At 49.4% G+C, this 24654-nt stretch overlaps 1 protein-coding gene across 1 annotated transcript; it reads right to left on the reverse strand.

Annotated features, from left to right (window-relative positions):
- Positions 1-108: 108 nt before the first annotated feature.
- Positions 109-22945, reverse strand: DMBX1 (diencephalon/mesencephalon homeobox 1). Its single transcript, XM_074597847.1, is given in 6 exon segments — positions 109-649; positions 1122-1476; positions 2672-2850; positions 7089-7254; positions 22730-22785; positions 22788-22945. Coding segments are annotated over 6 exon segments (1254 nt in total). The 5' UTR covers positions 22885-22945; the 3' UTR covers positions 109-248.
- Positions 22946-24654: the final 1709 nt, after the last annotated feature.

The raw sequence follows: 24654 nt of genomic DNA on the forward strand, positions 1-24654 counted from the left end.
AGGACAGTTCATCTGTCTAAACACACATCCTCTCCCCCTTCCTCCTTAAATATTTAGCGAAGACCAAGCCAGTAGCAATGTCTGGCGCAATCGCGGTGCTAATAAGACGTTAATAAATGCAAAGTTTTCCCTGAAAGGGAGCACCTTACTCCGGGAAGAGATGAGGGTGGGTGGAGGTTCAAGGAGTGACATGTCTAGTGCCAACCTCTGGCGCATCTTCTCATGGGCAATGGTAGCTCATCTGGCAGTCAGTTGGGTAGGGTGTCAAGCCCAAGGGATGCTGCGTGCTGCTTTGCCCGGAGCCTGAGGTTCTCAATACTCGTCGTTTTACTGTTCAGGCTTGGAAGGGAGCTGGAGGCCTGCAGGATGGGTGAGGACCAGACCTGCTGAGCGTGGGAGAGCGACTGGTAGTACGACTGACAGTGCAGGGAGCTCAGTGGCGCCATGTTGACGTTCATGCCCAAGTAGGGCATGGCAGACGGTGTCCCCATTTCAAAGGAGGAGTAATGGACCAAGTTGTTGGTGGCCGCCATGTGCTGGCGGAATTGCTCCTGCAGGCGGAAGAGGCTCAGGGGCGAGGAGGAGTAGGAGTGAGTCTGAGCCAGGCCACTGCTGGATGAAGGTGTCACAGTTGCGCTGATAGGGGACTCTGCAGCAGGAGACAGAGGGGACAGGGGTTATTTCTACAGGCTAGACGTAGGTACTCATCTGCACCCCAGAAGGGTTCAGACTGCAGCATGGGCTTCTCTCTTGCATCAGGAGGGTGAAAGAGAGGGGTTGTGTTAGCTCAGGAGGGCTAAACACACGTCTGTTCCATACTTAGCATCTTAATTCCTAGAAATGGGGCTGATCTCTTTGCTATGGCTTTCCTGCTGCTGCTGGGCACTGTTCTCCCCAAGCTCTAACCCAAGCAGAAGGTCTTTGCTCTTTCTGTGCTCCTGCTACAATAGACATTGTGTCCTCTGTGGGTCCTGTTTAGTGCTGGGGACAAGAAGACAAGTCTGGGCAGCCTGCCTGCAAGTGCCTGTGCCATTGGGAATAAGGGACTATACCCAACCGCCAACGCCCCCCTTAGTAATCCAGGTCCTGAGACCAACCCCCATCAAGATGTTGCTCCTCACCTGCTTTTGGGCTTGCTCTCTTGCAGTTCAAAGCCTTGCTGTCCACACCAGGGCTCTTGTCCACTTTAGCCTCATCCAAGGTGCTCTTAAACTCCTCCTCTCGGTCAGTCTGGTCCTCAGGTGCAGACTCGCTGGCCGACTGCTCCGACAGGGTTAGGTTGAGATCCGTGCCCACCTCGCTTGGGAGGCTCTGGACCTTCTCGGTGTCCGGGGTGGTGGCCTGGGTCTCCAGCATGGGTGGCTCCGTCTTTCCCTCGCTGTGACTCCCTTCACAGTCCTTCTGCTTCTGCAGCTGCTCCTTCTGCAGGCTACGCTGCTTCTTCCGGAATTTGGCCCTCCGGTTCTTGAACCAAACCTTCAATGCCACAAACAGCAAGGAGGAAAACTGGTGAAAATCCTGCTTAGTGCCAAACTCAGCATCATTCAGCCTGGGATCTTCAGGGGAACCCCAACAAATGAGGTACTGCATGCCCGCTGTGGCCAAATGTCATTGCGCTTTGTTGGATCTTAGAGCTCTACCTGTTTTCAGTGCCTCTACAAATAGCACAACAAATACATTTGTTAAAAATTCCAGCCTTTATGTTGATTCTTTTAGCCACTCCTCCACTTTAGGGTTTGGGAGTTGTTTGGGTTTTTATTTCTAAGTTGGTCAGGTAGTTGCGTCCAAACAAAACGTCTTATATCTGAGTCTGATGACATTACATTGGCCTACAGTACAGTGCTCCGTTAGTTTCTAAAGCCATTTGGTTATAAGTGTACCAAAACTATGGCAGCAACACTCAAAATAAGTCATTACAGGCATAGGCTATTATCCGGGAACTGAGTTTAGGGAAGGAGAGAATCCATATTTTTTTAACAAATCTTGTTACTGTTGTTTCATTAGTTAAACGAGGAAACAAAAATTTTGAGGATCAAAATGTCTTGACATTTCTATAAAAGAACTATTTTTTTTCTACTACTTATCCACTTCACATTGAAGAACTTGTTGTTTAGTCTTTTGAAGCCCAGCAATGCAACAACCTCCCCACCAACAGGCTTATGAAGCACTTTGTGATAGTTGAAACTCAAAACAAACAAACAAAAAAACAAAACAAACCAAAACAAACCCAAAAAACAAAACCAAACCTTGGCCTGAGATGTTACAAATACTGACACTGGTGGAAAAGAGCAGCTGGAATTACTTGGGTTTCTGCTCTTCTAAGAAAGCCAGAAAAGCCTTGCAAATAAATAAGTAAGTAGTCTTCTGTTGACGTTTCTAAAATTTCCCCCAAAGAAATGTGAAAGAACAAATGAAAACCAGTGTACACTTCAGACAATCCTAAATTTAAAAAATGTGCGTGTGGATTAAGAATTTCTTCAGCAGATGTGTGACTTTGGACGATTTTATCTTCCCCTCCGACCCCCGGCCTGTGCCTTTGACAACTTTACTGCCCCAAAATCTTTGGTTACACTGGAAGAATCTTGCAAGGTCAAGGGAGCTGTCAACTCTCTGGGAACCCCGCTATGTTCTTTTAAACATCCCCACTCACAAACCCACAAAATATCAATACCTGGACTCTGGCTTCAGGCAGGTTTGTGCACATAGCCAGCCGCTCTCTCATCACCACATCTGGGTAGTGTGTCTTCTGGAAGGTCTTCTCCAGCGCCTCCAGCTGTTGGGCGGTGAAGGCCGTGCGACTTCGCCTTTGTTTGCGGTGCTGGGATCCATAACGTGCCTCCAAAATGATGTCTTGAAATGTACAGCCGTTGGAAGACAAGAAAAGTGGCCAATTTAATTATTGGAATTTGTATGCTGACAGTTGAATAAAGCCCTTGCTAACACCAGACAAACCTACAAAGCATTTTTTTCGTGGCTCTAGATCTAATAAAACACTTACACACATTTTGCTGGTTAACTGAGGTGTCTGAGGAGATAAAACCTCTGACTAGAAAGCCTGTTCTGGAGAGGGAACCCCTTTCTGTGACAACGGTGGAAAATGTTGAGGCTCCAATACTAAATTTGGTTGAAATAAGCCAACCTGCTCCAACATCGGTGGGGCAGGACCCACAGATGCCCAGACCCTACCGTGGCGTAAGCCTCTTCCATTAAGAAGCACAATTTAAAACAACGTGAGGAGATTCACTGCTGTAACCAGGAGTGGAGCCCGACATTATGTGTCATGTTCTCCTTGAAGCTGGGGGCAGAGATTCCGTAGGCTTCAACACCGCCATGATGCGCTTTGCCAATCGGAGGGAAGGGTCCATGGAGCTCGAACACAGCTGCCTCTAGCTCATTTTGTTGGCTGCAACTGCATTAGAAGACATGCATCTGCCCAGAAACCAGGCTGAGCTGTCTCTTCTTTAGCGTCTCGTATGTAGCTCACCGTAGACTTCAAGGCATGATATTGGAGAGCTGCTCTGGGCTTCAGTTCAGGAAAGCACTTAAGCTCATGTGCTTATGTGTGTTTAGCTTGAAAGCACGTGCTTTACTGAATGTGGACACTCTCCAGCATCTAGGGTGGAAACGCCAGCCAGGAACCGAGCCCAGCCCCACTGATTGCAAGCCCAGAGCTCATGTGCTGAGCTCTGTTCAGTAGAGGAGCTACTCAGATGGTCTGACTTCACAAACTGTGCTTGCAAAATTGATGGCAGAGAAGAAATTCAGACGGGGGAAAAGCTTGGGCTCACAGTAAAGGGCTTAGTATTTTACCAGAGGTGTTATTATTGCACAACAGTTAGTGGGAGCAGAAAGATCTTAAATCAATGAAAATAAGTTACTTTAAAATGAAAAAAAAAAAAAGGAAAGAAAAAAAACCAAAACCCACTCTTTATTATGCAAGTTGGGACATGCTGTGCTACAGAGTTGGAATGAAATAGTCTGGCGAGAGGTTTGCTCTCAAAGAGGAAATGCAGCAAGAGCAGTGTCTGGTATTATTTTTAATTCAGTTAAGAATGTGACTTCCAGTAGAAGGGAGGAATGAACACATGAGAAAACAACCTAACAGGGAGAAAAGTCAGCATTATCAGTGCGCGGAGCCAGATGAAGGCTCTTGCTGCTGTTTATTTGTGCTTTTGTCATGAGCATCGTGGCATGAATCTAAACAATAAAACAAAACCTGCTGTCAGACCAGCCCCAGAACCACACAGCCAGGTTCCAAATATGTCGGCTAACGAGCGTAGCAAATCAGCTTTGCACCACCGAAACATTCCTCTTCCAAACTTCCAGCTGTTTCATTCTGGGTCAGCATTCGCAGCGCCTTTCTGGGCGTTGCCAAAGCCGCGCGGTTTTGGCAACCTGGAAAAGACGTGATCAGGGCTAAAGGTCTTCAGCCAAATACAATATAGTGATGGTTGCGTACAAGAGACCTTTGTATTCAAGGTATCAGAGCTCTTGGGGGACTTAAAACCCTGGCTCCTGCTTTGGAAGCAAAGAGACTGTCCTTGAAGCATTCAGACACAGCTCACAACGCAGCCAGGCAAGGAGAAGGGATGTTCCAGGACAAAAGATTGAAGCTACCCTGAAATGTTTTACAAAGCTAACATTTGTGTTTCAAGTACAAGGAATCAGGAGAAAGGAGACTGGTTAAACACCCTACCTGCAGGCTGGAATATTCCCGAATTTCTAGAGTAGAGGTTAGACCTACCAGCTCCCTGGAGGTGGCAGCTCATGCATTAAGTTTGGCCACTCCGACGAGAGGAAACCAGCAATTATTTTAATGTTTTAACTATGTTTTCAGGCTTTGTGCAAGAAGGAGAATACAAATTGCAGGTGAGGCGTTGCAGTTACAATCAGAAACCTCTGTTTTCTGACTTAAGGTCATTTGCTTTTGTGCTGCTTTATTCTGACTGTCCCTGGAAGGCAAATGAGATCTATAACCCTGCACTGAAAGATATTCAGAAGTAACGGAATGTGAAGCAACTGCAAAGGAACCAGCTCGTAGCTATGTAATGCCTACCCCGCCAATGATAATCAGACAAGGGGACCGTGGGATTTAATTTGGAAAGTCTTCCAGGCGGGTTATTAATTTTAAAGATAAGAGGTCAGAAAACCAATTGAATCTCCCGGTCAAGAATATGAGAATAGCTCTTTTTATTCTATTTTTTTATCTCCCTCTGCTTTTACCCTAGTTAGGGTCAAAGACATTAAGTCCTCCACGATCTACTGTAAAAAATACAGGCTATCACAAAAATCTTTCAAGAGAGCCCTTCATCTAGGAAAGGGGGACCTTGAAACCCAAGGTCTGCAAGGCACATTGTGGGGTTCAGGATCATCTGCTCCCATCTGACCACCTACATGCTGGAAGGATGACGGAAGGAGGGGATGGATGACCAGGACAAGGAAAGTGCTCACCTGCCATCTCTCTACAGCCCGGCAGTAGAGCCAGGATTAGAGTCCAGGTCTCCTCAATCCCACTTTGGTTCCCTTTTGATGAGGACAACTCCGAGCTCTGCCCTACAGCCCCGCAGAGATCCCACAGGCCACAGTGAGTGGTCTGAGGAACCATGTTAAGGAGGTCACTACTAGCAGCTGGATAAGGGAATATTGCTGGCATGAAGATTTGAGAGTCAGATGTGGTTCACCGATCCAAAGAGTCCAAGACCTTTGCCACCATGCCTTCGTGGACTACCTACCTAGGAGGACCATCCTGAAACTTCTGCATCCTTATTTTGGCTTAAGCCTATGACTCAAATTTAGCCCACAAAAGTTGTCTGGGTAGATGATTTTTTCCACCTACTCTAGGCTGGAAGGAGTCACTCTACATTTTTTTTCCTTTAGTATCAGACAACTAGAAAGCTATCTTAAAGCAGATGTGTACTTTTCAGACAGTCCAGGAAGATCGTTCCACTCTGGGAAGGTCTTTAGAATCACATCTACGGTAACCTTTTGCTTTAGCTTCAGTATACTGGTTGTCAGGTCTGCTCTACCACGCTGCATCCAAGCCCTAACCGAAATGGTGATGTTGCAGCTGTTGACCATTTGCGTTGCCTTTGACAATCACCGCCAGATCTGGGTGTTTTGTGGTAGGCTGAAACATAGAGTGGATATATTTGCCCTACAATACCAAATATTCTCAGGTCTCCATCAACGCTTTTTGACAATTTCCCCTACCAAATCATAAAATACTATCTGGACTTTGTACTTCCTTCCAATGAAAGTATCGATGTAGTGCTGTTACACTCATGGCTGAACATAGAAAAACAGATCAGATGCCCTGGAGATGCAGCTCCTGTCCCACTGTCCCACCATCAACAATCTGCGTAAATAACACTCTCTGGGCAAAGTCACATGTGAATTTCTTTAAGTCTAAAAAAGATCTACAAAATACAAAAGCAACAGAGAGGGAGCCAGCAGGACCTGCAAGAAAGCGTCACTCAAGACAAAGTCTAGGATCCCCAGGAAGAAATAGGTCAAGGTGAGACCCAAAGAAGATCCAAATGAAGATTGTTTTTCAGAGAGAAAGAGTGTTTGGTTGGACAAGTAATTGAAAATAGTTGCAAGAAGGGGCACCATGTAAGAACCAGCTGTGGCCTCGGATGGCAGGAGATGGCTGTTAGGGGATGCAAGTCCTGGGCCCCTCAGTGGGGGAATCCAATCTGCTGCATGCTTATATCCATTGTGCTGTTATTTACTAACAAGAAAGTAAAATTTTCTGTAATTTTTTGCTCAACTTGTTCAAACATATTTCAGAGTATTTTTGATTCTCTCTCTTCAATCCCATATAGGGGGGGGGCTGCATCCCTTCTCACCCCCGGGCTCCCCAGTGGTTGGAGGCCAGTCTGCAGCAAGGTGCAGTGGTCCACTGGCGGCGAACACTGGAGGGCATGTGTCACCTGCAAAGCTTGCCCACATTGGCCAGTATCCAGGAGCACACCCTGCCAGTTGGCTTTGTCACACTCCAACTCCCGAAGAGGAGTTTCACTCATCACAAGCAACAACTTTTGGGGTATTTTTCCCAGGGAACGGCAAAAGCCATGAGTTGTTCTTACCAGCCAGTCTCTCTGCCAGGGTGAGGGCATGCACCGAGGGCCTGTAGTCGGGGGCGTGCTGGGCTTGCTGAGCTGCTTGCTGGTGGAGGTTGTACATGGCGCTGAGTGAATTCATGGCGTGGAGGGAGTAACCGTTCACTCCATAGTGCTGCATGGTGACATAAACCTGAAAAACAGCCGCCGGAGGAGAGAGGTGCTTAGGAACTTGCTATTCCAGCATCCCGGGGTCTCAGCTTTGGAAATGCTGAGCTCAAACTTAAACCGCCGCATGCAAGGCTCACTTCCAACCTCCAACAGGTTCTGGGACAGGAATCAAAATACCTCCTGTAGACTTAAAACACCAGCGACACCAGTCTGGCTTCCAAGCTTAGAGACCGGCATCTGGCTATATCCCACTCATGATATGCTGAACAAAAGATGGGAAAGGATTTTTCCTCGTCTAATGGGAGTTGTCCCTGCCCTTGGCAGCGGGGTTGGAACTAGATGATCTTTAAGGTCCCTTCCAACTCTAACCATTCTATGATTCTTACATACCATAATAAAATTGATCATATTAGTGTGACTTTTAATCACCTAGCTCTATCCCAGGACCAGCTGGGGCTTTGTCCCTGTCATTGCCTATGGTGGGCTGTTCTGAAATCCCATTTCTATAATGCCAATGTTTTTATCTGAACCCACTCATGCGTAATTTGTTTCCATTCATTTTTCTTAAGTTTCTTCTTAACAAAACACAAATGATACAGAAAAAAAAGAAAAAAGCATGTGGTGTAAAAGAAAATAAATTTGTAGCATAATAGGAACAAAAATGTTACGGCTAAAGAGGGAATTAAGGTTTCCAATAAATACTGACGTTTCATAGCTCAATAGGAAGGAAATTATTTCAAAAAAACTAATGGCTTTTTTTCTACTGTGGGCTCTGCATGAAACTTCAAGCTGTTTTTCCTTACAGACCATCTGTAAAACTGAGTTAAGATTGATCTCAAAAACTGAGCGATGCTTCGTCCACCCCTGTTATAAATGGCTGGGGGCCTCCAGGATGCCATTGCTGTAGTTTGTAAGACATCGGGAAGGAGGTTGTGAAACATTTGCCACAAAAGAAAATTTGTAAGACACCGTTTACATCAGCAAGTCACCATCTGGAAAGTCAGTGCAATGAATGAACATTCAGAGAAGGAGATCCAGCTGGACTAACTTAAGGAAAGCAGAGAGGTTGTTATCTAGGCAACCTCTTAGAAAACAGTTTGGTCACTGGAGGGAGGTGGTTCAACTCCCATGATTTTAGGAGAAACCTAACGCATTGAACAGCCAAAATTTGGATGAACGGTTATCTGTTGTTTCTTTCTGTACCTTTTTCTGTACTGAAAGACCTTCATTTTTGCCCTTAGAGGATTTATACCATGGAGGACAGACTCTGGGTGAAGAGGGAGGGATGGAAATGAGTTGGTCCCACTGCCCCTCCTGCTCTGAATTCCCATTCTCTCACAAACCACCTTGATGTAGGAAGCACAAACGTGGAGCGACCTTGTTTAAGATCCAGGAGCCAGGCTGTAGTTCCTGGGAAAACCAGCTGCATTTTGTACTCTAGGGTCTGGCAGTCACCTGGGGCACCTTGGGTCTTCACCCTCGCAAGCATCTCTCCATCACGGTGCCCAAGAACGGAGGAGGGAAGCCACGCAGCTGGAGTTTGGTCAAACACTGCCAGCTCAGGGATGGTCCTCATTGCTCTGGGTTTTTTTGACTGAGGGATTTAGTGTCATGTGTGTGAGTGCTGCCTTTGGGATTGACTTCTCAAAGAGGCTGCAGTAATCAGAAACCAATAATTTGGGAATCTATCACTCAGCCTCATTCCTGTTTCCCCGAGTCCCTTCTGGTCTTCCACCACATCATTTCAGTGCCAAGAACACCGGTGGAGGGCGACAGATCCAGGTGTGATTACACCACGGAGATCTGATACACACCCTCATGCCACCTTCATCTGCTTTGTGTTTCCTTCCCTGATCGCCCACTCCCTATTCACTCCCCAATTCTTCAGTCTTAGACTCTAAAAAAGACTGGTGCACCTACACAGAATCATAGTGGGATCCAATCCCCCCCATCTCAAGTGGGAAGGGACCCACATCCCACCTTGCTCTGCACAATGCCAGCCACATCCTTATAGCCCACGAAGGATGCTACTGGTCATATCTTTTCCTACTGCGTCCAGTATAGAATCATAGAACTGCCTAGGTTGGAAGGGACCTTTCAGATCATAAGAGTATAAGAAAAAAACCCCACTACCTCTTACTTCCAAGTACAGAGAGACAATTTTTGTATGACTAGCTGATTTATTGAAAAATGCATTTAAGGGTGCCTGAGACATATTTTGTAGCTAGTTCTGGAAAGCAGGGGAAAACCAGATCTGCTTTGTTTTATGGTATCCAGGCAATTACTTTTGAATTCATTGTCAAAATGCTTTATTTCAAAATTCACTCTAGTGTTTATAAAAGCAAAGACAACCCCAAAACAAAACAATAACCTTCATCTACACCTTATTAGGGTTTTATTCACTCTAACAGGAGAGAAAGCCAACGCTACTCTAAGCTGAACCGCTGTGAAAATGGGTATTTTTGGTTCAGATGCTGACCTAAACACAAGAATGCTATATAGCTCTGCTCTAATCGAGCTTAGGGAAGACATAAGTGATGAAAAAATCATTTGCTGGTTCTCTGATGAGGGTGAGTGACTTCACTTGCCAACAGATTTTTGGCATTTGCATTTTCCCCACGATGGGTTTGCAGCAAAATTCCAGCAGGGATGTTGCTTTGCAGGACCGCACAGCTTTGCTGCTGGTGGCACATGCGAAGGGACAGGAGCGTGTCCCGGTGACGTGTGCCATTGGTGTGGTCGCGGGGGACATCTCCCATCACCTGTGGAGGACCTGCAGGTCCCCAACCCAGACATTACCCTGGACGGTTCTGGCAGCCTCTGTGACGCATCCTCACCCCATCCTTGGCGCGGTTCTTTTCCGAAGAGCGTCATCCCACCCCAGCCTGCGGCACAGCAGCGCTCAGCACGCACCGCGCCGGCTCGGCGGGTGGCAGTGCTCAGCCCGTCCCCACCATCGGTGAGACTGCTGCGGCCGGACGGAGAGCCGTTCGCTGCTTCGCTTTCACAGTCCAAGAGCAGGACTGGCTGTTCTGGCCAACGCAGGCAGCAAAACAGAGGTTTGCAACTTCATTTTGCCTCCTCCCTTCCCACCCCCTAACTTGGGAACCGGCTGGCCGGTTCCACCAGCTTTGGCCAGCAGGGTGGAGGTCTCAAAGCTTATTAAGGTCCTGCGTGTTTTGTGAAACCCATTTGAAGACACAGAACCTATTAACAGCCCTGTGCTGCTGCCAGACCTCCGTCCTTAATAGATGCCGGAGAATCCACATCGGGGCTCAGCCTTGCCAGGAGATATGCGGGAGGCCACGTGTCTTTGACTCCCAACTCACAGAAACGCCTGTTTCTTTTCTGATCCCCCTTGCATGATGTCGGTTGTGCACCGAACTGGCACATTAAGGGAAAAAAGAAGAGGGAGAGGAGGGGAATTTTCCCATGCCATACAGTCTTCCGAGGACACTGCCAATGATGTTGTGTCTGGAGCCCAGCATTTCCACTGAAACACTTGCTCCAGGAAGATTTCAGTTGATTTGATTGTTAAAAGATGCTTTTGTGTGTACACGTGTGCCTGAGCAAACTCTTCCGGGTGGCCTAGAAGAAAGCGCAGCAAATAAAAAAAATAAGGAAAATAAAAAGCAGGGGACTTCATGGTGGACTAAGGACAGTATGTCACTAAGGACATACCCACCACAGCTTCAGTGATAGCTGCCTGGCACGCTGCGGTGCAGACAACAGGCAGAACTTCCTACTCACTTGTGCAGCAAATGTATCATCCCAGATTCAGTATAAAAAAATGAGGGAAAAGGAGGTATCTTGCATTTACTGAGCGAGACTGTTCAGCCTAATAAGCAAAGTTAACTGAGACTGCAAACGGCTCCTGTTTAACTGTCAGCTCCAAGCACACTCCAACCCCGATAAATTAAATATTTAAAAGACATCATGCAGCAATTTTTTTTAATGGAGAAAGCCATTCATCAAGCCACCGCTGTGTTTCACAAGCTGTCGAATAGTGCTTACACTGGTTAAAATAATCTTTATATTTCATTAAGCAACCAAATAAGCTGATCCCTTCCCACTGGCTGTATAGATGGTTTTAATTTTCAAAATCTGCAAATGCATCTTTTATGTCTCTGGGTGGCTGAAGGGCCTCAGGAGCCGCCGCAGCCGGGAGGAGGAGGAGAGCAAAGTTTGAGCTCCTGCTTTGTGTCGATACAGCTGGGAGGGTACCGCAGGGTCCATCCCAAAAGAAAGGGGATGCCTCACCCTCATTTGGTGCATCAGAGATGGTTGAAGAGTTGGGAGTGGTGGAGAAAGGAGCTGGGAGATGAGGAAAGGTGCAGGAAAACAATAGGTGGGAGGAAAATCTCTCTACAGGGTGAGGTGAGCCTGGGTTTGCCCCTGCTGAGAGCTCGTGGGCTGACCCAGCGGCATTTGCTGACGGGGGGATGGATGCCTCCGAGCAGGGCCTGGGGCCAGTGCCTCCTGGGGCAGGTGGTTTCCTTCTTCACGGGCCCTCAGAGCCACATCAGTGACTCTCCCGACACCAAAATACTTGTTCTCTCCCAGCTCCCCATGTTCCGCAGCACCAGGTCTCCATGCCATGCCCTGCGCCGGACCCTTCTGCCTTTGCAATCCCGGCACTACCGCCTCAGTCCCAAAAACTCTCCTATGGCTTTTACCTCTCACTTAAGTTTCCATGGAAGTCTCATGGATGCTGTACCCATTTTTCTTCCCAGGGCTGCAGGGGCTGCGTCCTGCCGGGATCCAGCCTCCCAGAGAAGACCAGGGGTTCCCCTTAGCTTTGACGATGAGAAACCCAGGTTTCTCCATCCTCTGCATTACTTAGAGGCCAGGCAATGTAGGTCTCTGCCCGCCTCGGACTAATCCAGAGAGCAAATCACTCTTTATTCAGTTGCTGCTGTTCAATCCAATGCAAAACAATTTGCACATTTACCAGCCGGGAACAGGAATCCCGTTATCCCGGAGCAGAGCTGCATTTCTCCAGCCGCAACGTGGCTCCCATCTGCCCCTTCCCAACACTGGCCTCGAAACCCTCAGGTTCCCATAAAGTCGTATAACACAAGAGTGGTACAATTTATTGTGCACCACTTAAGAGCGTAGCATAGAGGGGAAATTTGGCCCTGGGCTTAAATATTATCGACCTTGGCTTCTCAACTTTTTTAAAAGGCTTTAAGTTTCCCTATTTAACTGGTAACTAATTTTGTATCCAGGCACATAATTCTGTCCTGAGACAAGATATGAAGAGGAGAGAAACACTCATTTCCTCGCCAGGTGAAAACTCCTGTTCCTAGTGGCTTGTGTTTGTGCATGGGTGGAACTAAAGCAGATCTGGGAACAAAAAAAATGTCATTTAAAAATGAGATATCGAAGTTTTCTGCGAAGTGCCTTGTAACAAAACATCCACATTTTCCCTTCTTTCAAGCAAAAAAAAAAACCAAACAAACCAAAAGCACAAAACCCAGCATAGAGCTGTATTAACTGCACCCAACAATTTGGGATTGTGGACGTTTTCTGCTTGCTCCTCTCCTCATTTCACCCCCTGATTCCCCCCCATCAAAACCTCTTCAGTCTGTATCTGACTTCACCTGCCAGCCACACACAAGGCCTTTAACAAAAACACAGAACTGACAAAACTCATTAAGGGAGAAACATATCGATCCCTGCAAGCCCGCAAACTCCAATGTCACTTGTGCCGGCCACAGAGCTCGTGTCACCGCTGGTGAGCTTGTCCCCGCACAGAGCTGTCCTGAATAAGGACATCCACGGCAGCTCTCCATGCCGACGCTGCTCTGGAGGAAAGGAATTTTAAACCAAGACAGTAGTTTTGCTCAAGTATGTTATTCTGGAGTAACAAATTCCGCTTCCCCCCACCAAATCTCAACTGAGTTGAGATGAAGGATTTTTCTTCAATAGCTTATTCTGGCCTATTTTCCCATGTAAAAGTAAAACGACGCCTTGGACACGACATTTGCCCTTCTCAAGCAAATGCCGTCGGGTGAGGTGAGTTTGAGGCTGGATGTGGGACTTGAAACTTTGCCAGGGCTTTGGACCATTTTCTCTTTTCCCTTCAGCTGGTCCCCCTCCAAATACTGAGTCATCCCAAACCTGACCTAAACAAGATGCTTGGGTACCGTCAAGAAGAATGGGGCAATAAAACCTAGGAGTTAAAAATACTAAATTTTTCCTAGAGAAGTCAAGAAGAGGATACCAGAGCCTGTTTTTGACAGGTGGGCGCTGTGCGGTGTTACGTTATCATTTCATTAAATCTGTGCAGAAATCGGTAGGGTTGGTGATGGGGCAGGGGGGGAGTGTATAAGGCCTTCTTTATGTGGGAAATAAGCTCAAAGTTCCATCTGGACTTTGGCAACTCATTGGCACAAGTGAATTTCAACACCACAGTTCATTAGTGACGCGAGATTCGCCTAGAGATGCATTCGAAGTTTGGAAGAGCTCGGCACCGTCTGGGGTCTGCGCCCCAATGTAAGGCACAGCTTGAATGTGGGAAAAGCATCGGGGAAAAAGAAATCACGAAAGAAAAATCTGGTGCTCGGGGTCCTGCAGGTGACAGAAAAAAAAATAAAAAAAAAAAAATAGGAGCATCCCTATTCAGGTAAAAAGTCCAGCAGTCGTCCTCCAGCCCGAGTGCCTGCTCGGGCGCTACAAATCGCTACTCGTCTTTATGCAAAGCACAGGGACGCGCTGTTCGTCACTAACGGGGAATAACAGCAAACGGTTTGTGCTAACAACCTCCCCCCTTATCGCTGCTGGCAATAAACAGCATCCAAAATAAAACCACGACAAAATATTCCCCCTCCTCCTCACTCCTGGAGTCGTTCTGCTTCCTGATTTTATGCTTGGAGTCCTTGTTCAGAAACTCTTTAAATCAGCAAGATAAATAATGAATCTCTGTCTCTGCTTATCTGACAGTCTAGGAAAACGGGCTCACTCTATACAAAGACATCGGTTTTATATATATTTGGTGCTAAATGAATTACATACCTGGGGGGTTCTGAATAAATGATCCTTGCACGAGGTTTTCTTCAATCTTTTTTTTTTTTTTATATTCCTAAATCTTTAAGATATATAAAGGTCCGAAATCACGTAGAATAATAACCAGCACGTTATAAATCAGTTTTGTTCCTCACGTGAGATTGCTGAATGTCTAAGGAAACAATCTCACCTTTGTAGTGGATGAAATATAAATAATTTGAAACACTGCAATACATCATATTTTCTCATTGAAACGTCAAAGTCCGAGAGCACCATGCGCCATAAAAACAGGCTTCCAAAGGACTTCTCTTATAACTGAAATAAAGGAATGGAGAAGAGCTCTCAAAAAAAAAAAAAAAAAAAAAATCACGATTCCCCATTTCTGATCTTCCTGTGATATTTTTACAGTAATATTTTTACACCTGTGTAAATCCCTGGACCTAAATGCAGTTAATTTTGTAGTGCAGAGTGAGATCTCAATTAGACCTGGTCTAGTTGAAGACTTCGCAACCCACTGAAAGCAAAACCTGACGGATTACACCAATTCTGGCAGCTCACGTTCAGCTACTACTGCTGACCTTGGTATACATGGAAAAAGATCTAGCAGGTTTGCTAGCAGATGAAATTTGGAAATATTTCCAGTTAGGGGCAGCGTCACGGGTTTTTGGGTCGACCTTGTCGAATAATTGCCTCTGTCGGGGCTGTGCTGCTGAAGAGCACAGCAACTGTACTCGTAACGCTCATTTATCTGGAGCAGAAGCACAATGGGATGCGAGAGGGTTTGCGAGTTTTATAAAACGAACCTCGGAGCATCCCCCTGAGACGGGGAAGTTTTATTGTAGGGCTCTACAAACCCAGACACCGAGTAGCGAGCGGCTGAGGGAACAGGCCCTGGCTGACAGAGGTAACTCACATCAGTTGCTGTGATTTTTATTTAAGGCTTTTGTGAAATCATCGTTTCCCCCGCTTCTCCCCGCTTTAAAGCCCCAAATAACAGAACTGAGTGATTGATTAGACAGTTCCCGGCAAAAGACTTTCCGGCACCTCTGTTTGCGGAGGCATGCTTCAAAGGGCAGGGTCGCGAGGTCCGGAATAAAATAAAATAAAATAAAGACACCCTCAAAGCCTCTGCTTTTGAGCCAGGAGTAAGTTTTAAGGCTCGGAGCACAGCGATTTGCAGTGCAGAGCCAGGACTGGGATCACTAAACATCACTGTGGGGCTAAATCTCTTGCTTGCCATAATTTAGAGATGACCATCAGTGCGTACAGATGAAATCAGTATAAATGCACCTCCCTTTTCCCCTTTGGAGCAGCGCACAATCCTCAGTCAAAACTCTTGTAATCTATATAGAAGCAGAAACATTTTCCTGGGTAAATAAGCAAAGCTCCTAAAACGAACATCACTCTCCCTCTACATTCAGGATCTCATTCTGCTTCCAGCTCAGTCAACAGCAAAAAAAAAGAAAAAAAAGAATCACGCATTTTAGATTTCTTATGATTAATATCGCAACGGAAACTGAAGCCTGCAGCCCAGATGGACCATGCAGAGCTTGGGTACCTCCAGCCCCGGCTCTGCCGGCGTTGCTGCCGTATGGTCCCCGTTCCTGGATGCGGAATGCAGCCCCATCCTGCTGCAGCCAGGTGCTCCCGTGCCCGCGCTGCCCGTCTGCTCTCACGTCCCGAGACCATCTCTGCCTCCCGACTGCCCCGACTTCGGGGCTCGGAGTAACCCTGAAAGCGCTGTGCAATCAAACTACTGAATCCACAAATGGCTTAAAGTGTTTAAATTGGATGTTTATATGTACTTTCCCCCCCCTCATCCCTTCCAAAACAAGCATGTTTCTGGCTCGGTTGTATTTCTGCGCGGTTTCTCTGGCCCAGCCCTTCCTCTCACTTTTGCGAAAATGGCTCTGCTTGAGAAGCAACCTTCCGTTTGCCTTAACGCTGGCAAAGGGAAATTTCCAAACTGGACGATGGGAGAGGTCCCAACTTCCCAAACTCTGCCCTTCGGGGCTGCTGGCAGCACGAGGGGCGGCTCACCGCTCGCGCTCTGCCCCCAAACCAGTTTTGCCTCCAGCGTATTTGACTGCGGATCGCTTGCATGAGCAAACTGACCAGCTTGAAGGCAGCTCCTTGGGGCTGCTGCTGGGGGTTGGGGAATTTCCAGTGTCCCTGGAAGATAGAGCAACATCCTGGAGGATTTTACCTGCGACACGGTCTCATTAACAAGACAAGAACCTACAGTTCTATGTAAAAATATGTTTTTAAGCTGAAACATTTAGTATGCAGGACCTCTGTCTGTCCGGAGCACCAGAACCACGACGCTGATCTTATGCCCTCATCCTGAGCCCTAACGAGAGAGATCAGTCACGGCAAGAAGCGCTGGCAGAAGTCGGCCCTGACAGATAAGCTTTGTAAAGATTTGCTGGGGCAGTTAAAGACATTCCCTCCTGCGGTTCCCAGGTGCCCCCAGCCTGGCAGAAGGGAACGTGTCCCTGCTCCGGACACTCCCAGTGCGATGCCTCAGCAGAGGCGTTGGGCTCCAAGGGCAGCAACTGGGATGAGGCATGGAGGGAGGGGAATTCCTCCACCCACCATCGCTATTCATCAAGTAAATGTAAGTTGGAGCCATAAGTTCTGGGTTTTAACCCGGGAGGGGTTAGATACACGCACAAGGAGGAGAGAGCAATGCGGCTTTGTGAGATGCAGGGGTTTGTGCCGCATCGCTGGAGTTTGACCCACTTGGCACAAAGTGACTTTCCTAGGTGCTCTTTCAGCTGACGTGCTGAGAAGCTGCAAGGCTGTGACACCAAGCGCGATTTTGCTTGAAGCTGATGAGATCTAAAGAACAAGTGAATTTTGAAGGAGACAGCAGCTGGGAGCCAGGATGTTTCTGCAAGTACATCCCAGTACTTGTTGCAAGTACAACCCAGGATGTTTCTGCAAGTACAGCTGGACCCGGGGTCTGTCCCTGCAGATGGTGCTTAGAGCACTCAAAAACACATGGTAGCAATTGCTTCTGCCCAGACTAAGCTCAGCTATAAGGTAAAATGACACACAAGTCCTACCTTAGTCAAAAAGACAAAATAAATAAATCCTGAGAAGCAGCTCCAGCAAGCCATGCAATCGTGCGACACTTTGAATAAAAGAATGAGACAGAAGCTCGCGTTTTCTTTCTTTACAAGTGATAACACTAATTTTTTTCCTGACATTAAAAAAAAAAAGGTGTCTGAGTTCAAAGGCTTTTACAGGGAGGGGGTGAGAAGACTTGTGCCACCTTAAGACAGGGCCACGAACTGGAGTTGGCAGCGGAGGCAGCAGGGGCTGGGGAGCACCGCAGGCGCGTGTAATGCTTCCTTTCCCGTAAGCATTTGGATCCATACACTGAATTAAGCGCAGATGCCAAGGTAAGCAATATATTTTGGCCACCAGCAGGTGATCTGAGCTTTAAAGAGCTCTGAGCGCCGTAAAACAGGCAGAGCAGCTGAACGTCCGCTGGGTTTTGCGGGGAGATGTGCAGTCCTGCAGCAGAAGCACGTTTACCCACCTTGGGCTGACACACACCAGGAGCGCGCAGGGATGCTGCCTGCTTTCCCCCAGCGCTCGGCACCATTGGTATCAAGCATATAAAGACATGGAGTTTCTGCAGCTCCCTTGGCAGGAGCATTTTCTACCCCAAGATCCATCAGATCCACCCTCCCCCAGCCCAACTAATTCTCTTTTTTGGAGGATCCTAGAGGAATTCCCAAGCATCACCCCCGCCCCATACTTTAAATTTTAACATCTGGACGGTTTAAAGCAGCATTTCTCATGTATGTTTGCTCTAGCCGCGCAGAGGCTGCAATTGGCCCTAAAAGAGTTGTACCAGCAGCTATCAGGAAGAAATCCCATTTGTATCGTGGCCCACCCAGGACTCCTGCCTGCAAACACCAGTTTGCCACCATTTGGAGAATTGCTGGTCCCTCCCGCTCCCAACCCTGCTCCTAGCCCTCCCTCAGAGCCTCCCTCCTTCCCAGGAGCTATATCTGTACCAGACACGCTTTAGAAATTATGAAGGGCCTGATCCAAAACCTGATGAAGTCAAAAGAAAAACAAAAAAAGAAAAAAAAACTCCATTTCAGTGGCTTTTGAACTAAGACCCAGGGTTTGGCTAACCCCAGTGCATTATTAATTAATTCCGGGATATTGAGCTTCATTTCAGAATTCTCCACCCTCTTGGCAACAAGCATATTTTGATGAACGTTCCCCCAGAGTAGGTTAGTTTATCGGTAGCTGCATAGGATTGCAAAATTTGGGCTTTATTGAATCCACGTTCTTCAGCATTTTCCCTACGTCTATGTTTTTGCCAAACGAAGCAAGGCAGCTGTAAACACCCCTGTTTGGACATGAGTGGTGGAAATCAGCACTGAACCTTTTGAAAGGGTTCAAACCAAACTGACATCTGTCAGTGCCTCAGCAGAAGCATTTACCAACTTGATGAGCTGAATTTTGGAATGCCCCTGAAAAAAAAAAAAAAATCACTTAAAGAATAACTGATGTCTTAGAAAACATGGGCTACTTCTAGCTGAAGGGTTCACCCATAGCTTCAGCAGCAAAACCAGTAGGTAGCCACATCAGAAGAGCTTGGTCCCGGACCTTCTCTGCAGCACCTTTGTTTTGGTAGGGCTGATTGTGATGATGACAGAGGGGAGAGAAACTCTGTTCGCTCTGGCTTCTTTTCATCTGATTCCCCCCTTTCTCAGCAAAGCGTTCAAGGCTAAAAACACCGGGAACAAAACCAGTCACTCGCTCTACGACTATGGTGTGCAAAACTTGCCTGGCCACCCTGCCCTTCTCTCTGACCTGCGGGAACCTCCTCTGGCTCTCTTTCTTTGATGCAGGTAGCGACCCCGGCACGAAGGAGAAGAGAGCTGAAACAGAGCTGCGTCTTCAGAGACGGCAATAATATCACTGCAGGAGCCTGCTGATGTGCGCGAGCACGAGAAAACCATCCCATTTAGACATCGCGATCTCTTTAAATTAATAGGGAAAGCTGGAATGCCAACCTAAACGGGCTTTCTGTGTACTGACAGCAGGATTTTGGATGCATTTTTGCACTGAGTACGTTGGTGTAATTTAATACAACCTCTCATCAGCCATGGGGTAACTCAGAGTTGAAGTCACTGTTACCCTTTCAAGAATTTTCTGCCTTTATGGCTCTTAGTTAGAACGGAAAAACTGAACTTAGAAACACGATCTGAAAGCCAAAGGGTTGTAGGTCCAAGTCTATCCGGCTGGGGCAAACAAGGAACCGGGATTGACTTGTATCAACTTACTCCTGGGTGAAAAGCGAGCGTGGAAGGGAAAAGCTAAACAGTCAACGTGCCAGTTCTGAGATGCGGATACCGAGAGAGAAACACAGAGCGGTGAGAAACTGCAGATGATTGACTCTGTGCCCCCCACTGCATGGGAAGCGTGGGCCAGGGACGGTGTAAAGCCTCTCCTCCTTGGGGTGAGTCCATCCGGCTCTCCCTAGGACAGGGGGACAGTCTCATCTGCGCTGGGGCACCCCTTGGTGCTCAGCCGTTGCCCCCCATCGAGGACACCACTCCACACCCGGTGGGTGGGTGGGTGGGTGAGGAACCCAGCACCCACTGGGGACGTGGGACAACCCCGCTGCTGTCCAACGGCTTGAAAAAATCAGAGAGGGGAGTAAAAAAGCAGCAGGGATTGCTTGAAAAGCTTGGGAAGGGGGATGTTGGAGGTTACCCAGCGGCCCCCTCTGTCCCCGAGACCTGCCGCCCCCGGCGCCGGCCAGGGGACGGTCCCCACCGAGCCAGCCAAGAGCAGATTTCGCTCCTCGTTTGCTTTGTGCAGAGGTGAGAGGAAAAAAAAACCAACCTCAACCCTCCAGCCCTGCCTTTGGGGGAGTGGGAGGCTACTTCAGACAAAACTGTTATCCATTAACATCCAATTATCACTTGGTCCAAGCCATTAATTATAAATCAGTCTCCTAATTGGGATAATTAGCTCTCTGCTACTTAATGTAGTATGACTGATGCGTTTGGAAAGAAGGTAATCACTCCATTTGTTTAGCGTTAGGCGAACAAATCCAACTCTCATGGTTTAATTTCAGCCTTCCCCCCCCCCCCCCCCCCCCGCCCATCAGCATTAAAAGCTCTTTGCAGCTCCATTAATCGTTTGGGAATCGCGGCGGGGACGGGCACACGCAACTCCGCGGGGTTTTCGGGAGGGCAGCCCCCGGGCCGGGGACGCGACCGGGCCCGACGCTTGCCCCACCCCCCCTCTCCCCCCACGCCTCCTCTCGCCCCCCGAGGGGGAATTGCTATGGTTTTGGGGAGGGGGTTAATTAGAGGGGACGGGTTTGAACCCGAGCGCGACCCACAGGTGCGATCGCTGCCGAGGAAGCGGGGGGCTCCGCGCCCCCGTCCCCCCGCACCCCCCGCCACGGCGGCTTCGCTTTTAGAAACCGTTTGGGGGAGAGCGGAAAAACAAAAAAAACAAAAAACTTTACTTCTTCCTTTTTTAATTTTTTGTTTTGTTTTGTTTTTCCTTCTCTCCTTTCCCCCACTTCCCCTGGATGTCTCATTAATGCCGGCTGCTCGGCGAGCCGCCGATAGCTGCGGGACATGATTAGATATTTATTACTGTCATTTACATGGAAAACTTGAGCTAACCGAGTGGAACTGGAGGGGGCCGCCGGAGGGGACGGGATGGGGCAGAGGGGGATGATTTCTTTTTTTCCCCGGCGTTGGAAGCCGAGACGGAGCGCGGGATGCGGCCGGAGAGGCGGGTGCGGGGGTAAAGCCCGCAGAGGGTCCCCCCCGGGATGGGGGTTTTGGGCCGAGCCCTCCCCGGGTCCCAGGCGCTGGTGCCGCTTCGCTCCGCCCGCGTTTCGTTTCGAAAAAAAAAAAAAAACAAAACAAAACAAAAAAATGGATCGGGCAGCGCTCGGTGCGCGCATCCCACCGGGAAACGAAACGGGGGATGTGTCCCCCTCCCTCCTTTCCGCTGCCGGCCTCGCCGAGGCGACCCTCGGGGACACCAAGGACTCGGTCCGGGATGCGCTGACCCCTGCCCTGCCCCCCCCCTCCCGAAAATAAATGATAAAAGCAGCCGGGAAAAGCCGCCGGGCGCGGGGTCCCACAGGGCTCCGGGGAGACGATTCTTGTCCCTCTCTCCTCCCCCCCCCCCCCCCAAAAAAAAAAAAGGGGGGGGCAGATACAGTGGGTCTCGCAGTGAAACCCTTTCTCCTTCCTAGGAGAAACTTCCCCGAGGGCCTTACTTTGGGTTAGAGGAGACCTTGTCCCCCCGCTAAGGCGGGAGCCCCTCCCGGGGAGGTCACTCTCTCCCTCTCCTTGTCCCCTGCAAGGGGGACGGGTCCCGGGTGCCCCGGGCAACCGGCACCGAGCGCGGACACGGACTTTTTGCGCTCAAGTGCTGGCTGCGGCTGACCCCCCCCTACCCCCCCCACCACTTCCCTATCTGTTATCCCATGGCCCGAGGGGCGACTCTGGCGGAGATGTATGAGATCTCTTGCGGTAAAAATATGCATGCTGATCCCCATTTGGTTAGCCCTATAATGGAGGTGTAAATAGGTTTCGACTGCGAAGCCCTTAATTTATCAAGCGAGCCTGACAGCGCAGGTCCGGGATTTATATACCACTTTAAAGAGTGAGAGCGGGGTGGGGGGGGGGGCAGCACAGACCGGCCCCCCAGCTCTGCTCTTCCCCCCACCCCCGTCCGCTTTGCCGTCTAAACTTGCAAAGGGGTGGTGCGTGGGGTGATTTTTCCCTAGAAAGGTTTTCCTTCCGCACTCAACTTCCAGCGGCACCAGAAAAAAGCCACACAAGCCCAGAGCCCCCCCCACCAAGCGGAGGCCGTCCCCCGGCCTCCCCCTCTCCCCCGGCCCCGCTCGGGGTGATTTCTGCCCCCGGCCAGCTCTCACCGGGCTGCGCGGTTTATTAAAACATCATTATGTAAATGCAGGGGGGGGAAAGTTCCGCTCTCCTCCCCCCTCGGAGCCCGGCAGACAGAGGGATGCGCGTCCCCCACCTTCCCCTCAGCCGGGTTTCACCCCCTTTTCCCCCCCCCCCACAAGCTGTTTAAACCCACACCGGAGCGGACCCACGGTCCCAGCCCACGCCACGTTTCGTGTGAACGAGTCCCTAGGTTGGTAGTTTGGATTTTGCCTTTTTTCTTTCTTTCTTTTTCGGAAAGCGTACTATGCTCCAAATAAAGAAAAAAAAGAAAAAAAAAAAAGAGGGACAGGAGGGGATGGGATTTGCGCTGGAGCCCAGCATGGGCTTTCCTTACTCCGCGGTGCGCGCATCCCTGCCGACGGCTCCTCCGCCGGGCGCGGAGTTCCCCGCGCAGAGATTCCCCCTCCTCGCAAACCAGCCCCAAACTCGCCTTATTTCCCCCCCCTCCCCATATCCCCAGCCCACCCAGGTGAGTGGGGGTGTGTGTGCGTGGGGGCATGTTCTTACCTGGGGCGGCGGCGCAGCCTGTCCGCCCGCCGCGGGTGCGGTTGACACGCGTGGGAGCGCGGCGCTGCGCCCCGGCCCGCCCTACTCCATCCGCCCGCGCTGCCTGCGCGCTGCCTCCGCGCCCGGCGGAGCTGCCATCTACCGGGAGCCTGCATTGAAGAAGGATTTTTAAAAGGAGCTTCACAGCGACCCGGGAGCTACCCAGCAAGATTTTCAATGGTCCTCCACCCTGTCAATCAAAATGGGGCTGCTGATACATCCCCCCCCCCCCCCGCCCGCCAAACCCCCCACCCCCCTCCCCAACGCTTCTTACCAGTCATTTACTCCAAGCTGAGGTGTAAACGCCTAATTAAATCCCTAGGAGCGGATGGGATGCCGGTGGAGGGAGGAGGGCTAGACCCAGGGCCGGGGGGGGGATGATGGGGTCCGTAAGGCATAGGGGAGGGAAGCCGTACCTCCCCCTCCCCCCCCCGCGCCCCCTGCTCAGCACCGCGCTGGAGCAGACCCTGAAGTTCCCCTCTCCCCCGATGGCCCTGGTGTGGAGGTGCTGGGGGGGGGATAATCTCCCAGCGTTAATTACAGAGCCGCCGCGGCCCCCCACCCTCCTCCTGGCCCCCTCGCTGTCCCGTCTCAGCCTGCTCTTTACAACGCGGGGGGAGAGCACGGGCACGGCATAAAGAGAGAAAATTAGGAATGATGGAAGGAGCTGGGGGCGGCGGGTCCGCAGCCCGCCCCGTCGGGAAAGCTCCGCTCCGGCAGCCGGGGGCACACGGGCGGCTCTGCCGGTGCAGCGCGGGGGGGACAGGGGCGGCAGAGGGAGGGAAAGCGGGTAAGGAGGGGAGGCCACGGGGCTTCGGCGGAGAGGGAACGACCAGTTAACGCATCCTCTCGCTTTTTAATATATTTTTTTATACCCTCCCCCGAAATATTATTTTTTTCGGGATGTAAAAAGAGGAAAACCAGTTTTTCCCTTTTTTTTTTTTTATTTTTATTTTTTTCTTCTTCTACTTTCTCTGCGGGATTTTCGCAGGTACCTTCCCGTCCAGCGGTCGGGCTGGTTATCTGGCAGAGCTCACTAACTGGAGCGGTGGTTGTGTTTGCTTTTCAGCTTTGCCATGCCTTCGCAGCAGAAAGAGCAGTTTAAAGCCTTTAGAGAGATTGCTAATAGATGCCAGCTCCTTGCCTTTAGATTCTCTCCCAGCCCAGAAGGATTTAGGATGGGATTGGGAGACGAGACGCCATTTCAGGCTCCAAAACACCCTGTTTTAAAATGACTGCGGGTAAGAGGATTAAAACAATAATACCCTTCTCTTCTTGAAGGTTTTTTTTTCCTCTCTCCCTCCTATAGAAAAGATTTCTTCTCCCAGAGCAAAACCGTTTAGACAGGAATTAAGGGAACAAGAAAGAATAAGCGGGGGGGAGAGGACCTTTTAATTTGAGCTTGATATTTTGTACAAATTCTGACCAAAAAAAAAAAAAAAAAAAGAGGGTGTCGGTCTGGCTCAGGACACCAGAAGGCTCCAAGTGTCACTTTCTTGTATTTATTTTTATTGTATACATATTTATTTTTTTCCCCAGAGTTTATGGGGTACTAAGTGATTGTCCCGGGAAAGAGAGGGAGGGGGTGAATCTATTTAAATCTATTCCAATCTATTCCAGCCCTCTCTCCGTCAAAGTCCCTCTTGCTCCCCAGGAAGGAGGGGAGCCCCTCGCACTGCATTTCGCCTGCACCCTCTAATTAATAACCACTCGCCCTTAATAACCGATTGGGCGCAACTCGGTGCTTTGATTGCCGTTATCCGTTTTTCGGGGGCGTTTTTCGGGGTGCCGTGCCCGGGCTGACCTGGGCACCACCCGGCAAAGCCCACGGGGAATCTCCTTGTTTGCTTTTTGGGGGTGATTCTGCAAAGGGACACCCCCCCCTC

The sequence above is a fragment of the Larus michahellis genome, chromosome 8 (assembly GCF_964199755.1).
Source record: "Larus michahellis chromosome 8, bLarMic1.1, whole genome shotgun sequence".
Taxonomy (NCBI): domain Eukaryota; kingdom Metazoa; phylum Chordata; class Aves; order Charadriiformes; family Laridae; genus Larus; species Larus michahellis.